This window comes from Pan paniscus, chromosome 1, assembly GCF_029289425.2.
Source record: "Pan paniscus chromosome 1, NHGRI_mPanPan1-v2.0_pri, whole genome shotgun sequence".
Taxonomy (NCBI): domain Eukaryota; kingdom Metazoa; phylum Chordata; class Mammalia; order Primates; family Hominidae; genus Pan; species Pan paniscus.
In genome coordinates this window covers 139857462-139874875 of record NC_073249.2, presented here as the reverse complement: position 1 = coordinate 139874875, position 17414 = coordinate 139857462, and the positions used below count along the sequence as shown (strand labels likewise).

General features: G+C 38.2%; 1 protein-coding gene across 4 annotated transcripts in view; it reads left to right on the top strand.

Moving 5' to 3' along the window:
- Positions 1-15884, top strand: part of HS2ST1 (heparan sulfate 2-O-sulfotransferase 1) — a 199260-nt gene extending 183376 nt beyond the window's left edge. For 3 of the 4 annotated variants that reach the window (XM_008969691.5, XM_055116498.2, XM_034934216.3), the window contains exons 5-7: positions 2365-2462; positions 7990-8147; positions 9022-15884. In XM_008969691.5, coding sequence (XP_008967939.1) covers positions 2365-2462; positions 7990-8147; positions 9022-9251 — 486 coding nt within the window. In that variant the 3' untranslated portion in view covers positions 9252-15884. The remainder of the gene's footprint in view (positions 1-2364; positions 2463-7989; positions 8148-9021) is intronic. The other variant, XM_003805308.5, reaches the window with a different exon arrangement.
- The last annotated feature ends 1530 nt before the right edge of the window (positions 15885-17414 follow it).

Sequence of the window (17414 nt, the reverse complement as noted above, 5' to 3'; positions counted from 1 at the left end):
CCTGCACTAGGATAGCTTTCACTTGATCTTGTAAAGAATGGAAGGCTTTTGATTTGGGAGATTTCAAATTTGCACATTTTAGAACTAGAGTTTTACTTTACTTAACCTTTGCCCAGTACCTGGGAAAATAGGGATATTAAGTAATCCAAAGATGAGCATTGAATAACTATATCAATCAAATCAGTGGTTCTCAAACTTTTTGATATAGGAACTCCTTTTATACTCTTAAAAATTATTAAGGATTGCCCAAAGAGCTTTTGTTTTGTTTTGTTTTGGGTTATATCTATTGATATTTACCAATATCAGTAAATTTGCCATTTACTGAAAAAATTTTAAAATATTAAAACAATAGTAAAGCCATCATGTTAACATAAATTATATTTTAATGCACATAACTATTTCTCCTCCGACAAAAAAATGAAAAGAGTGGCATCGGTTTACATTTTTGCAAATCTTTTTATCATCTGGCTTACTATAGACAACCGATTTTTTTTTTTTTTCATTTTCTGCTTTTTTGTTTTGTTTTGTTTTGAACCCTGATAAGCTAGACAGCTGATTTTCATATTTGCTCCTGAATTCAATTTGTTCAAAATGTTCTTTTGGTTGAATTGAGGAAATCCAGCTTCACACAGATATATAATTGGAAAAGAGAGGATTTTAATAGCTTTTCAAAAAATTGCGGCTATTCTTTAATAAACACTAAAACTTGACAAGTGGTAGTTTCAAAAGTTAGTTGCAATGTAGAATCTGAAACCATAGCAGTGAACTTTTTATACTTTGCTACATTAAAATCTATTGATATGTTTTACACTTTGAATGAATCTTTTAACCAAGCATAATTTTGAAACATCATACATTGGTCATTTGGAACATACTGGTTCACTGAGTTATGTGGACTTTTCAAATGTTAACATATTTTGTTATACAGCGTTAAAAACTCATATTCATTAATATCACCACTAATCTCATCAGAAAAGTCTTTAAGTATTGGGAGACTGGCAAGCTTATGGTGGCAGATACAAGTTTTCCAAAATTTTATTTTTTGCTTGAAAGCTTAATTTTTATCATTGGCCTATCACAGGATTTCTCAACCTCAACATTATTGTTGTTTTGGGCCAGATAATTCTTTGTTGTGGGGGGCTTCTTATACATTGTAGGATGTTTACCAGCATCTCTTACTTCTACCTGGTAGCATCCCCCATACCTCAGCTGTGAGAACGAGAATTGTCTTCAAACATTGCCAAATATCACCTGAGGGTCAGAATAGCTTCCAGCTGAGAACCCGTGGGATATCAACACTGTCAGTTGTTCCTTCAAGTGACAGGCATAATTTATTCATTTTGAGAAAATATCACCAAATACTCAAATTCAAATAGCTATAGTTTGGGATATGGTAGATGCATGGATATATAAGGTTTTATTTCTTATTTCTTCTTATGAGCTACAAAATCTGGCACAAATGATAATAAAACCACTTTTTAGAAAATGGCACTTTTTAGAAAATGGCAAATCTAAGACCATCTAGAAAAATTCAGAAATAATATCAAATGCCTCATGAAAATATTTTATTTCCTCTGTCTTCACCTCCACTAGAGCTATGCCTTTAATACCCATGTAAATCCCCAAGGTGCAGTCTTTTCAGTAGTCATTTACAAATATTAATAGTGCAGGTGGTTTATATAGCACTATTCTATATGCTCTGGAGGACACAAATGCTACTGCTTGATCCACAAATGCTACTTCAGGAAGTTTTCACTGTAGTTGGAAAGACAGAACATAACACATAACACATTTAAAAAGCATATGAAACAAGTTATGTAGATAAAGATATAGACAGACAGATCAACCTATCCTAAGATTCTAAACCAGATCCTAAGAGCTGCCTGTTACAAGGCAGTATGTGATTTTGTTTTGTTTTGTTTTGTTTTTGTTTTTGTTTTGAGACAGAGTCTTGCTCTGTCGCCAGGCTGGAGTGCAGTGGCTCGATCTCGGCTCACTGCAGCTTCCACCTCCTGGGTTCAAGCAATTCTCCCGCCTCAGCCTCCTGAGTAGCTGGGACTACAGGCGCGCGCTACCACGCCCAGCTAACTTTTCTATTTTTAGTAGAGACGGGGTTTCACCATGTTAACTAGGATGGTCTCGATCTCTTGACCTCGCGATCCGCCCGCCTCGGCCTCCCAAAGTGCTGAGATTACAGGTGTGAGCCACCATGCCCAACTGTGATTAATTTACATGACTCCAAAAAAATAAGAGTGCCTCATCCCACCTACTCTGGCCCATTTATTTAATAATTTACCACATTAGATATTTGATAGGTGAGACTTGGATTTATGGCTTACCCGTGCTGCTTTGTCTTTGTTCTAGACCTTTGATGAATGTGTAGCAGAAGGTGGCTCAGACTGTGCTCCAGAGAAGCTCTGGCTTCAAATCCCGTTCTTCTGTGGCCATAGCTCCGAATGCTGGTAGGGAGATAAAGTTGGCTCAGATTGATTATCATCCTTCTTATCTCTATAATCTGTGTTTCATTTCACAAGGGCTAGATATAGGGAAATCGGTGAAAGACTAGACTGAAAATAACATGTAATTCAGTAATATCTAGTTTTGCAGTTACTTTTAAATGCATTTAAAAGATTCCTCATGTAGAGTGATATCCTAATATCCTTGCATTGTTTTCTGAGATGCTGGTTTTTAATATTTCTTATTTTTGGTGTTATGTTTTGCTGTATTCCAGCAGAGCTCTTAGAGACCGGGGGTGGGGGTGAGGGTCATAAATCTTATTTTGTCCAAAGCTTACTGTTTTAGCTATTCATGTTAAATTAAGAAAAGGCTTAGTGGGTTAAAATTCACCTGGTTTTACTGTCAAACTGATTTTGACTTTAAGAGAAGCCAAGGTTATGGCTGTGGTTTAGTTTGCTAGTAAATATCAAGTGGAAAATAAAGATACTTTAATAAAAACTGTATTTCCTCAGAATGTGTTGAGTTTTCAGTTTTTAAAAATAATTTTACGTATTTATTTGTTCTATTCAATCATTTTAATAGGAGAAGTAGGAGAAAAAAGGAACATATTCAAAGTTTCTTCCATAAACCATAATGAGAAATACAAGGAATGTCTTCATTATTTGAGATAATATTATTAGATTGCTGTGGAGTTTAAGGTCCTACTCATTAGATTACATCAAAGCCTCATAATAGTATAAGAATTGGAAGCCTATAAAGAATGCCTTCTCAATTTTTAACCATTGCTTTAGAACAGGGATTGGCAAACTACAGGTTGTATCCTGCAGACCCAATTTGGCCTTTCACCTGTTTTATTTTTTATTTTTTTGAGACAGAATCTCACTCTATCACCCAAGCTGGAGTGCAGGGGCACAATCTTGGCTCACTGCAACCTCCGCCTCCTGGGTTCACAATTCTTCTGTCTCAGCCTCCTGAATAGCTGGGACTACAGGTGCCTGCACTACCCTGGCTAATTTTTGTATTTTTAGTAGAGATGGGGTTTCACCATGTTGGCCAGGCTGGTCTCGAACTCCTGACCTCAAGGGATCCACCTGCCTCGGCTTCCCAAAGTGCTGGGATTACAGGCATGAGCCACCGTGCCCAGCTGTGTCACCTGTTTTATAAATAAAGTTTTATTGAAACACAGCCACATACATTTTTTACTTATTGCTTGTGGCTGTTTTCACACTGCAGCAGCAGAGTTGAGTAATTGTAACCTAAACCATGTGTATTAGCTGTTCTTGCATTACTATAAAGTACTACCTGAGACTGGGTAATTTATAAAGAAAAGAGGTTTAATTGGCTCACTGTTCTGCAGGATGTACAAGCATGGCACCAACAAGGGCCTCAGGAAGCTTACACTCGTGGCAGAAGGTGACGCAGGAACAGGCATATCACATGGTGGGAGCAAGAAAGTGGGCAATAGGGGTGGGGGTATGGTTCCCAGACTTTCAAACAACCAGATCTTACGTGAACTGAGCGAGAGCTCAGTTATCACCAAGGGGATGGCACTAAACCGTTCATGACAGATCTGCTCCCATGAGCCAATCACCTCCCACGAGCCAATCACCTCCCACCAGGCCCTACCTCCGGCATTGGGAATCACATTTCAACATGAGATTTGGAGGGAACAAACATCCAAACCATATTATTCTGCCCCTGGCTCACCAAATCTCATGTCTTTCTTATATTTCAAAATATATTCATCCCTTCACAGTAGTCCCAAAGTCTTATTCCAGCATTAACTCAAAAGTCCCAAGTCCAAAATCTCATCTGGAGATGAGTTCCTTCTACCTATGAGCCTGTGAGATAAAAAACAAGTTATTTATTCCCAGTAACAATGGTGGTATAGGCATTGGATAAACATTTCCCTTCCAAAAGGGAGAAATTGGCCAAAAGAAAGGCGCAGTAGGCCCCACACAAGTCTGAAACCCAGCAGGGCAGTCATTAAATCTTAAAGCTCCAACATAATCCTTGACTTCATCTCCTGCATCCTGGTGCAAGGGTTGGGCTCCCAAGGCCTTGAGCAGCCCTGCCCCCATGGCTTTGCAGGGTACAGCCCACATGGCTGCTCTCATGGGTTGGAATTGAGTGTACCTGCAGTTTTTCCAGGCAAAGCGTGCAAGCCGATGGTGAGCCAACCATTCTGGGGTCTGGAGGGCATAATCACCTTCCCACAGCTCCACTAGGCAGTTCCCTGTTTGGGTCTTTGTGTGGGGTGAGGGCTGCAGTGCAACCCACTTCTGAAATCTAGGTGGAACCTGCGATCTAGGTGCAATCTAGGTGGAATGCAAGCTCCTTCATGCTTGCATTCTGAGCATCTGCAGACTTAACACCACCTGGAAACCACCAATGTTTACAGTTTATGCTCCCCCAGAGTGGTGGCCCAAGCTATACCTGGACTCCTTTGAGCCGAGGCTGGAACTGGAGTGGCCGGGATGTGGGGAGCAATGTCCCAAGGCTTCTCAGGGCAGCAGGACCCTGGGCCTGCCCCCTTAGATCATTCTTCCCCCCAAAGGCTTCTGGGCCTGTGATGGGAGGGGCAGCCTGGAAGATCTCTGAAATGCCTTTGAGGCCTTTTTCCCATTGTCTTGGATATTAGCAGTTGGCTCCCTTTTAGTCATGCTAACCTCCTTAATAAGTGATTGCTCCACAGTGTTATTAAATTCCTTCCCTATTCCCTGCCCTATTCCCTGGAAAATAGGCTTTCCAGTGGGAGTGGTTGCTCATGCCTGTAATTCCAGCACTTTGGAAGACCAAAGTGGGAGGATCACTTGAGCCCAGAAATTTGAGACTAGCCTGGGCAACCTCATCTCTACAAAACATAAAGTTAGCCAGGTGTGGTGGCATATGCCCATAGTCCCAGCTACTTGGGAGGCTAAGGTAGGAAGAACACGTGAGTCCGGGAGGTTAAGGCTGCAGTGAGCCAAGATCCAGCCTGGGTAACAGAGCAAGACCCTGTCTTTAAAACAAAAAACAACAAAAAGAGGGGGCTTTCCTTCTCTACCACATGGCCAGGCTGTGAATTTTCCAAATGTTTATGCTCTGCCTCCCTTTAAAATGTAAGTTCCAACTTTAAGTCATTCCTTTGCTCTTGCATTTGATTGTAGCCTCTTAGACACAGCCAGGCCACATCTTAAATGCTTTGCTGCTTAGAAATTTATTCTGCCAGATGTCCTAAGTCATCACTTTTGTGTGTGTGTGTGTGTTTTTTTTTTTTTTTTGAGGCAGTCTCACTCTGTCAGCCAGGCTGGAGTGCAGTGGCACGATCTCGGTTCATTGCAACCTCCGCCTCCTGGGCTCAAGCAATTCTCCTGCCTCAGCCTCCTGAGTAGCTGGGATTACAGGCGTGTGCCACCATGCCCAGCTAATTTTTGTATTTTTAGTAAAGATGGGGTTTCACTATGTTGGCCAGGCTGGTCTCGAACTCCAGACCTCAGGTAATCCGCCTGTCTCGGCCTCCCAAAGTGCTGGGATTACAGGTGTGAGCCACCGCATCCGACCAGTCATCACTCTTTAAGTTCAAACTTCCATAGATCTCTAGAACTTGGACACCACATAGCCAAGTTCTTTGCTAAGGCATAACACAGGTGACCTTTACTCCAGTTCTCAGTAACTTCTTCATTTCCCTCTGAGACCTCATCAGCCTGGACTTCTGTCCATATTTCTGTCAGCATTTTTGTCACAATCATTAAACCAGTCTCAACTTAAGAAATTTCAAAGTTTCCCTCTTCTTCCTGTCTTCTTCTGAGCGCTTCAAATTCTTCCAACCTCTGCCCATTACCCAGTTCCAAAGCCACTTTCCCATTTTCAGGTATCTTTATAGCAATACCGAACTTCTTAGTACCAATTTTCTCTATTAGGCCATTCTTACATTACTGTGAAGGAATACCTGAGATGGTAATTTATAATGAAAAAAGGTTTACTTGGCTCATGGTTCTGCAGGCTGTGCAAGCATGGCACCAACATCTGTTTGGCTTATGATGCAGGCCTCAGGAAGCTTACAATCATGGCAGAAAGTGAAGTGGGAGCAGGCACATCATATGGCAGGAGTGGGAGAAAGAGAGTGAAGGGGGAGGTCTCAGTCGTTGTTTATTATGATTATTATGATTATTATTATTATTTTTTTTTTTGAGACAAAGTTTTGCTCTTGTCGCCCAGGCTGGAGTGCAATGGTGTGATCTTGGCTCACCGCAAACCTCCACCTCCCGGGTTCAAGCAATTCTCCTGCCTCAGCCTCCTGAGTAGCTGGGAGTATAGGCATGCACCACCATGCCCAGCTAATTTTGTATTTTTAGTAGAGATGGGGTTTCTCCATGTTGGTCGGGCTGGTCTTGAACTCCCAACCTGAGGTGACCCGCCCACCTTGGCCTCCCAAAGTGCTGGGATTACAGGTGTGAGCCACCACACCAGGCCCCCAGTCTTTTAAATAACTAGATCTCTAATGAACTAACTGAGCCAAGAACTCAGTTATCACCAAGGGGATGGTGCTAAACCATTCACAAGGGACCTGCTCCCATGATCCAGTTACCTCCCACCAAGCCCAGCCTCCAACACTGGGAATCACATTTCAGAATGAGAGTTAGAGGGAACAAATATCCAAACCATATCACTATGTAGTCTGCAAAACCTAAAATATTTATCCTCTGGCCTTTTATATAAAAAGTTTGCCAATCCCTGCCTTAGAACAATAAAGACTATTGCTCTATTGGGCATTTTTGAGGAGAAGTTAATTGTATTTCTTTAGTATGTTTCATAGATTCACAGAACTGGGAGGGTTCTTAGAAACCAATTAATCACTGTTCCCCTCCCCCTCTTTGTTTTTTTTAATAGTTTGAGAAAACAAAATTGAGAAAGGTGAAGCCACCAGCTCAAGATCATACTGCTACTTAAATGCAGAGCTAGAATTTGGATTAAGGAATATTCGTGCTAAAAAGAACCCAAAAGTATAGTTTATTTTGGATCAAATCTCTGTTAATAGCATTAGCTGACAATGTAAATTAAAATAAAAATAAAAGATTCTTAGCAGAGCCATTATCTATTTTGTTCCTCAGAAATTTCAGAAAACACTTAGCTCACAAAAACCCGAAACTCACACAATAAGCAGTAAACACAAATTGTTTACACTTTGCTAGAGAGCTCTTAACAGAATTTAGAGTAGTTTAAAAAAGTTAAAACACACACTAAATCATATGGGAGGGGTATATGTTTCTTATATCCATATACATTTTTAAAGTGCCCTTAAACTAAATTGCTCATGTTAAGAGTCCTCTGGTAAACTCTGAATTAGCACTCATGGTTGAGCAGAAACTGTAAATGGAAGCAAATGAAATTGGAAACAGGTGTGCCTCCCACAGGATGGTAATAAAAAGGCATTGAGGCTTTGGATATACATGTGTTTATCTATTTTCTCTGTAATATATGGTGTCAAAGGCACCAGAAACACTCAGCAGATTTCACAACCAGGTTTTAATTCCTTTTCTTTGGTTTCAGGAATGTGGGAAGCAGGTGGGCTATGGATCAAGCCAAGTATAACCTAATTAATGAATATTTTCTGGTGGGAGTTACTGAAGAACTTGAAGATTTTATCATGTTATTGGAGGCAGCATTGCCCCGGTTTTTCAGGGGTGCTACTGAACTCTATCGCACAGGTATATAAAGGAAGGGTTTCCTTTTAAAGCTTTCTTTGGTTTGGTTTTTTGGTTTGCAACTTATAAATATGTGATTTGAAGTTTCTTCAGTGAAACACAACAGATAGCTCCAGAAAGGCAGGTATCTTGTCGGTTTCTGCTCACTATTTTCAATTGAGTAACTGTGAATTAGGTGAAAATTAGAAGGCACTGTAGAAATAGTGGAATGATACGAAGTACAGAACCAGCCATAGAAATGTATAGTATTCAGTAATGCCAGATATCAAACATTAGGCCTGTGTATAAGTCCTGCCTACTACCATTTTGAAGTAGAGGTGTGATAGGGGAACTGAAGTATGCCTAAGCCATGTTTTAGCAGCCTCAGCCGTATCATGTGTCTGAAAGTGATAAGCTAATTGTGTTTTTGTTTTGTTTCGTTTTTTGCTGTTGCTTGATAAGATGCAGTCATAGGAACTCTTTTCCTTGAGGATGCATATGCCCTAGCTTCTAACACATAATGTTAGAGAATACAGATTATGAGAAAATAGAATACAGTTTGACAATAGATATTTTATCAAAAATAAACTAGTCTCAGAGCACCAAGCACTTGAGAATATAGTGTGTGAGGTGACAGCCTACACTTTACTGTGTGCCAATCCTTACATTGACTATTTGACATTTCATTAAGTCTTTACTAGGTTAAGGATTAACATTCTAAAGGACTGAATCGTGGCTCTAGTTTGATCAAGGCTCCGTTTTTACCTGAATTATATAAGACAATTATGTTACCCGTTCTTAATGTGTCATATTAACCACCTCTTCAAATAAAGAGGCATTGATCTTTTGTGTGTTCTCCAAGATTTATTTACCTTTCCTTTTTTTCCCCCTTTGTAAGTAGGAAAGAAATCTCATCTTAGGAAAACCACAGAGAAGAAACTCCCCACTAAACAAACCATTGCAAAACTACAGCAATCTGATATTTGGAAAATGGAGAATGAGTTCTATGAATTTGCACTAGAGCAGTTCCAATTCATCAGAGCCCATGCCGTTCGAGAAAAAGATGGAGACCTCTACATCCTCGCACAAAACTTTTTCTATGAAAAGATTTACCCTAAGTCGAACTGAGTATAAGGTGTGACTATTGGATTCTTGAACTAAAATTTGACCCTGTCTTCACCTTTGTTCTCAGCTCCACAGTCTGGATTGCTGACAGTAGGTGTATATGACAATTTGTATGGAGCCAAATTAGGAAAGAGACAGTAACGTCAAGGAAGTAGATACTGGCTGGCATTGTCAGTGTTCTAAGTTTCAGGCATTTTTATTTTTCCTGGCTAAATGTTGGTGAAAGTTATAACCTCCTGCCTGGGAGAAAATATACATCACCTAAAATGAACTTATGGCAGGTCTAATCAAAAGGCTAAATACAATTTCAGAAAAGGTTCTGATACTCTTGTTTTTGATAAAGCGTTTTTTCAACTAACCATGAATGAAGATGAGTCCATTTGCCTCTTCTGCCTTCACTGAGGGTTTGGGTTATACACCTCTACTGAATTGTGTTAATAACTGTTTGGCAGTGTGTACTTTGTTTTTGTGAGTCATGTCTCATGAAATTTATTGGAATGTTTAATCATATTTGCTAAGAAATGTTTCTGCTGTAGTTGGATTTGCCCATATTTATGTAGGTGGTTTTAATTTTTTAAATGGTGATTAGTGTTAAAAATCAATTTAAATCATGACTAATATGGTAAAAAGATAAAGCATCAAAGCAGTATTTCTCATTCCTGCCTCCTCAATATCTAATATTGGGAAGATACTTCAAAGAATATTGAGATTGTCTGAAGTTTTAGTTAAGATTTTCACACATTAATATCAAAAAAGTAAGTTTAGTATTTGTTTCTCCATGGGTTATTTGTAAAGCTGTAAACTGAGATATCGGTGACTCCGTATTATGACTCCATTAGTGAGCTGTGGTGTGGGTAGGATTTTCCTACTTCTTCTGTACTTTTACCTGTAGACTATTTTTACTAAGGTGCTTTATAATGTGTTTTAAAGCATTGCATTTACAAAAAAAGGAAAATGCTGTAAATATTGCATATTTTATGTATTTGGACCAAAAGATTACAAGTAATTAGACAAAAGTGGTTTTGCACCAATTTTATGTCAAGTAAAACCATCAGACCTACTGTTCTTGTATTTCTCATTTAACTTTACTGTTAAGACATCACTGAAATGAACTTCAGTAAGCTTTCAATTTTGATACACAGTTCATTATTCATAACTTGAGGCAGTAATTACAGTGGAATGAGTACTGGACAAGGAGTCAAAAAACTTGATTTCAGGTCCTAGCTCTACCACTTACAGCTGTGTGATCTTGGGCAAGTCACTTAACCTCTCTTTGCCTCAATTTCCTCATCTTGAATTGAGGATAATAATACCTGCTGTACCTACCTCACAGGGCTGTTGTGAGGATTAAATGAGATGGCATGTGAAAGCACTTTGAAAATTGTAAAGCGCTATATAAATGTAAGGTATTATAGAAACATCTTTAACATATAGTTTCATACCATTCATTTTTTAACAAAGAAAGGGAAAAGTCTGCTTGTAAGCTGGTTGAAAAAGTTAATCTTGATATAAATTTGTGTTTGATAAATATCCTCTCAGTGTTTTATCTTCCATTTTTCAACAACTATTGAAATATGAAATGCCTGTGAACTCTTAAAGCTTCATGAGCAGCTGCTTGAGTTCAGGAAGTTCACTGTTAGAAATAGGCTTTGTTAGCTGACTAGGGTCAGGGAAACTTTGCTCTTCAAATTTGAAAGCTGTTTCTGTTTTTATTTTACATTACTATTCAGAAATGGTAGCTATTCTATACCTATGGTTTAAGTAAATATTGCTGAATAAGGCTTCACCATACTGTAAGCATTTTAGGTAGATTGCCTTAAAGGTTATGGGAGGGCATGAGGGAACACTTCTTATGAGAAAACATTTATAAACAAAAGAAACATTTATAAACTAAAGAAAAACTAAAAGAATGACAGAACAATCATCTTAGCACCCTTTCCTCACAATAATATAAAAATATTAAAAGAACATTGGCAGGCTTTTTTTAAATTTGGCTTTTTTCTTTCCTTTTTTCAAATTGACTTCTATAGGTGTTTCCTGAAAGTGTATACAAATTATTTCCTCGCCCAAAATAAAGCACCACTTCAAGGTGTGGTTTGACATTACCTGCTAATGAACAAACCCCAGTATGCAAGTTATTCTTGCACCACATGCTCATATCTTCTTGAGGTGCACTAACTCTTTTAGGTAACTAGAGCAGTACTTGGTGAACTAGATCAGGAGGTCAGTAAACTTTCTGTGGAAGGGCCAGAGAGTAAATATTTTAGGCTCTGCAGCCCATACGGTCTCTGTCACAGCTAGTCAACCCTGCCATTGTACCCCAAAAGCAGCAATAGACATTATGTAAACAAATGAGCACAGTTATGTTCCAATAAAACTTTATTTACAAAAACAGATGACATCCCAGATGCAGACCATGGGCAACCAACCATTGCACTGGCTAAATCATTATTTATGGAGAAATCATCTTTGTGTCTGTACTCTAGATGCCTAAAAGAGTTTATATACTTCTAAAAGCTCCTAACTTATATTCAAAGAATTGCTTTCTGATTCGTGTAGTCTCTCCCACAGATTCATAAACTTTTATGACTTATATTTTTTCCAGGTGGGCATGGTTTATTTCCCAGTTTAACAGTTCAGAATAGGGGCATTTATTTTATCATATTTTAGGGTGGGTTAGGAGTATCCTTTCTGGAGACTGAGAAAGGGGTGTATTTAATTCCATCAGGTCCAGTACAGTACTAGGAGTCATAATACTTTGTAATCAATTAAATAAATAGAACCACTGAGACAATAATGTATTTTTTTAAAGTGGCAAATGTGGTTTTCTTTTTTCAGCCTTTGCGCTTTTTCAGTATTTTGACCATAGGGAGATAATTTTTTTATAATACAAAAGTAAATTAACCACTTGGAATTTTAAAGATAATGTTATGTGTGTATGTGAAATATATATACATATATATATATATGTTTATTTCCTAAAAGAAGAAAAGATACCTTTCTGTTCAACTTGTATCAACTCCTGTTTTCTAATTGCTGTGAAATGGCAACTGTTGATAAATTATTGTGATTGTTTTAAAATCTAATGGGAAGTAAAATATATTTTGATTTTACCCAGCTTAATCTGTAAAGTAGCACTTAAATATATCTGAGAGCAACACTTAAGATATTGCATGGGGATTACTTTCCTATCATCCATATGCATTTGTGCAACTTCAAATATATTGGGTGCTTCTGAATTCCTGATGATTGGATTTAAGCTATTGAAAATTGGATAATTTAAACTTAATGATTTTTATAATTTTCTGATCTTAAAATTTGGTTAATGCCTATAATCTGTTGCTTTTTCTCAATATGTGTCCTATTGGAAATTCCTCAAATCGTTGGTGCCATCAGTGATTTACAAAGAATATTTTGATATTGCAGATGACTTGCTTACTGTATTTGCATTGTTAGAAAACAGTTTGTAGACAATGATTCTTTTTTAATAAAATCAAATAATTCTAAAAGCGCTAGAGAATTTAACTAAAAGCTGGTTCCCAAATGCATAGCTGGCATTTTAATTTAAATTCAAATCTACATAGAGAACATCTGTGTAAATCATCTAACTGGATTTTCCCATTGGTCATTCCCAAACACACCTATGGTCCTAGAATCCTTAAGAGAAGCACCCTGTAACCTTTTATGTGGTTTGCCTTTAAGAGGCCCAGGTGCTTCTCCTTTATGATTTGAGTTGGCCTCTTCATAAATTAGTGCTGTTTACTTTCAGAGGAAGCAGAGAAGTTGCTGTTAGTTTTTGCATCCGTTTACCCTATGCAAAGTTGCTGTATGATGCCAACTAAACTGCTCTTTAGGCAGCCTTCTGAGGAGAAAAGCAACCCTGTTTCAAATCCACTGCCAATTCAGCTCCTCTGGAGTGGAGCTTTCTGATTTCTTGGAGCAGGAATTTTAGAGATTGAAATGAATGATCATTTAGTCAGATTTATCCTGTAATTTCATGCAGCTTTGTGGCCTTTGCAGTACTATTTATAAAATGGACCCTGATGGTGATGAACTCTTTAGAACGCATTACTGTTAAGCCTGTGTTGAGACATTGATGCTATCTCATTTTTTAGACAGTTTTTATAGCTTTCTATTGAGAGTCAGGTATGTGAGCATCTCTGAAGCAGTGTTGAATGTAATTTTCGGAAACATGGATTGTGTATTTTGACTTTTATTTTATAAATACACAGCTCAACAGTGCCTTTTTTTTTCCTCACAGTCCTGTTGGAAGATGCTCACTACTTTCTCTCTTCTCTCTCCCTGCCCTCCCCCACTCCATTCAGTTGATTCATTTATGCAAATTCTGTTTCCAACTTGAAACCATTTTGTCACATCTGTTGGAGAGATAATCACTCCTTTTCCTTAACATTCTGCCAGCTTTCTGATGTTGAAGTGTTTCAGTTGACTACCTGATGCAAAAGCTATAAAATAAACAGTGGGAAGGGGAAAAATTGGTGTCCTGTTTTAATATTTTCTTTTGTAGCCTTGACACTGATGGACATTTTCCAAGCTGACTCAGTGTTCAGTGTCAACTTAACTCTCAGATAGTGTTGCCATCAAGAAAGCATGCAACATCATTGGTTTCTAATGATTTTATGGCTTGTGACAATATTTTATCTGGACTGACATGCCTCTACTGCTTTTGCTTTGTACTTCATTGCTGGTAATAAAATTTCAGATGGAAAACTTACAAAATATATACTTAATTAGAAGAAAAAAATAGAGAAAGGGCTATTAGAATAAAAAAATTTGAAAGTAACTTAATCTAACATTTATGGCACAGTTTGGACATATCCATAATTTTTTTTGGGAACACACATTTCTGATTTTTTTTTTTACCCTTAAAGAAGAAAGTCTCAATTCCATTGATTTTCAATTCTTAGCCACTGGCTCATTGCTTTGAGCAACGCTTGATTGATTCTATTTATATTATATGATATTGGGTTGATAAAATACCAGTTCAATGATGAGTTTTTTTTAACAGAATTTGGTTTGTACTTGCAGTGGCTGAACAAAGAGCATGGCTTGAGAATCAAAGGGATCTGCATTTAGCAATGTGATGTCAGTAAATGGACATAACAGGATTGTTGTAAAGGTTGGGCATGATGTATGCAAAGTACTGGCCAGGGTAGACTAATAACTGAGGGCATTTATATGCTGTGCTGGAATATTGTTACCAAGCTGATGTGCCGTTCTCACCCTGCAGAATACTGGTTTTGTCATTTCATAAATGATATTTTTATAAATATTTTTGAATGACTGTACTTTTTACTGATTATCTTAATACCACCTCACTTATGTACCTGTAGCATAAATATTCCTGGTTCTGATTCTTGCTGTTCTTTCCACATACAAATCACTCATTTGTACAGATTAAAGGGGGGAAACGCTGACTGTTCTAAAGAAGATAGGACTTGCTTATTCCAGAAATGACTGAGTTCATATCTTAGTATATTTGAACAGTAAGGACTGCTAAATAGTACACACATAAAATTCAGGATCACAGGAGTGAAATGATTTGCACTCTTTGAACAGAAAGGACAGCAGCAGTGTAAGGAATAGGCTCTCAAGCTAAAAACTGAGAACATGAAAACCTCTGAGGACCTGACTGCAGTTGTCAAGAAAAGTAGAGATAAGGTTGGGGAGAAGCAGACAGATCTCAGAGCCAGAAACGCCAACATTTGGTGACAGGTGGGATATAATCAATAAATGGGGAATGAAGGCATTAACTTGGGTTTGTAACACAATGCATCTGTGCAAATTTTCAGCACCCCTTGCTTTTGCCTCAATTAGGCAATGATGATTACTTCCTGTGTCAAAGCTTATAAAACAGACTAGTGTTTTCCCAAAGAACATAGGATCACAAAGAAGGAATTCACTGTCTCCCTATCAGATGTTTGGCTTCCTTGCCTCTTTTGCTCTTCCAGATTTTGTGACCTGGGTTAGAGTTTAGAAAGAACCCCCTAGAAACTTTTCTGATGTTCTCTGGTTTGATGATGAAGGCTTCTAATAAAACACATCAACTCTAAGCCTCTACCTCTACTTCTCTAAACCTGAAGTTTAAAAATGAAAGTCATGCCTGGAAATGTTTCACATCATTAGCACTGACAGCGTTTACAGGGAAATAGAGAAAACGTATATGGATTAATTTTCTTTTAGATGAAGGGTGTGGGCAACTAGATTTCTAGAGCCTTCAGCCTGTCTATCGGTGATGCTGGAAAAGGAAGAGGATGAGCTGTAAGTGCAGTAACTGACCCCTGTCTAGGTTTTCTTGCTAAATACGCCCTCCATGAAACAGACAACATAAGTATTTTGAACTGTAAGAATGTTAAGAAATTTCTGTCCCTGAGCAGCAGATCGAAGAGTGATTATTCTGGGATTCTAGAATCAGTTCATTCTTTTCTTTCTCCCTCTCCCTCCGCTCTCCTTTCTTTCCAGTTTAAAATCACTCAGTCTCTTAGTAGAAATTTAACATCAAAGAACTGTCAAACTTGCTAATTTGTGATTTTTTAAGCATGTGCCGCCTTAAACTATCAAAGCTTTAACCTGTATCTAATTAAATATTAAAATCTGGCAAAGAGTAGACTTACAGTCCCCAAGTGTTCTGGCTTCTGAACTTTGTTTTGCTTTCACAAATGTGAGCCAATTTGACCTAAATCTGGGTATTTCATGTAGCATCTTGAGAGATGTATTTAAAGTGCCTGTGGCAATAACATTTCATTTGTACCCATTTTGATGATTCTGGGTGCCCTCTTGATAAGGCAGCCAGGTTGTGCTGTAAAAAAAAAACAATGTAGAGATTTCAGTCTTAGGTGTTTGAAACTGTTGGATCTCTCAAAATTGATTAGCTGAAATATACCTTTTCTGCGTAACTGAACTCACCAGTAATTCCATTTGAAGCGGGCAGAGCCTTTCTCAAAATGGCTGATCAGAAATGAGTGACATTTTATTCAACCAAGAGTTACCAGAGACATATTTTTTTTCCTTTAAAAGTAATTTAAAATTCGCCAGAGGATTACTAATTAGGTCTCTTGGCATAGCATGGTTATCTGATCAGACTGTCATGCCCATAAACAGTGAAAATGCAGCATGTTGATCCATTCATGTCTGTTTTTAAAGGAGGCTGTGGACTTTAAACTCCTCTCTCGCAGGCTTGCTCTTTGTTTCATGTGGGGGCTCTTTGAATAACACCTTAGATGAGAACAATGTTTAAGAAATAGGCCAGTTATATTTTGCTTTTCTATTTCTACCATGCTAATGGCTCTCTACTTGATCGTTTAATCACTGATCCAAATCCAGATGGAATTAGATGCTCCTTCCTGCTGTAGTCCTGCAGTCAGACAGTCTGTAATGTTTGATACGGATCTTCTGAGTGGACAAGATGAGATTAGATTAGTCTCTCTGGGAGCCAGCCCTATTCATTTTCTAAGAAAGTTATACTGGAGGCCTGAGGACTGCCAAGAGCAAAGTGGAAACAGAGCCCAGCCTTTTCCTCTTATCAAGATCCACAGTGGTTCCACATTAAGTAGTGGAGATTTGAATAATATTGGATCAGAATCCAGGAAGGAGGTCCTTGCCACCCACGATTGGAATGTGAACTTCATGTGTTACAACTTTATTACCTTTTCTTATTTTAATATATGACAAAGACTGAAATCTCTGGCATGGAGTCAGTGGCAAATTTTACTTTTATGGGGTTTTTTTTCTACATTTAGTATTTATTGAGCCCCCACTGTTTGCCAGGCACTGCACTACAGGCTCTCTCTGCACCATGAGCTTTAACCTTTCAGTAATCCTCATATTCAATCCTTTACAACTGTTTAGAACTTTATAATTTACAAGGCGCTTTCATTTCACATTTATCCTCTCATTAGATTCTCACGTGGAAGGGTAGATACCATTATCCTCGTTTTACAGTTGAAACTGACACAGCTAGGAGGTGGAAGATGGGCTCCCCAGCCCTCAAGATTCCTAGTCCATCAAACCCTGATGCCCTTCCTGCTATGTGCCTGTCTCTCAAAGTGAGCAAGGGCTGTAATACAGATTAAACAATTGCAGTGGTTCTTAGGCTATAATCCCATCTCTGGACCAATAGTGTCAGCATCCCCTAGGAACTTGTTGAAA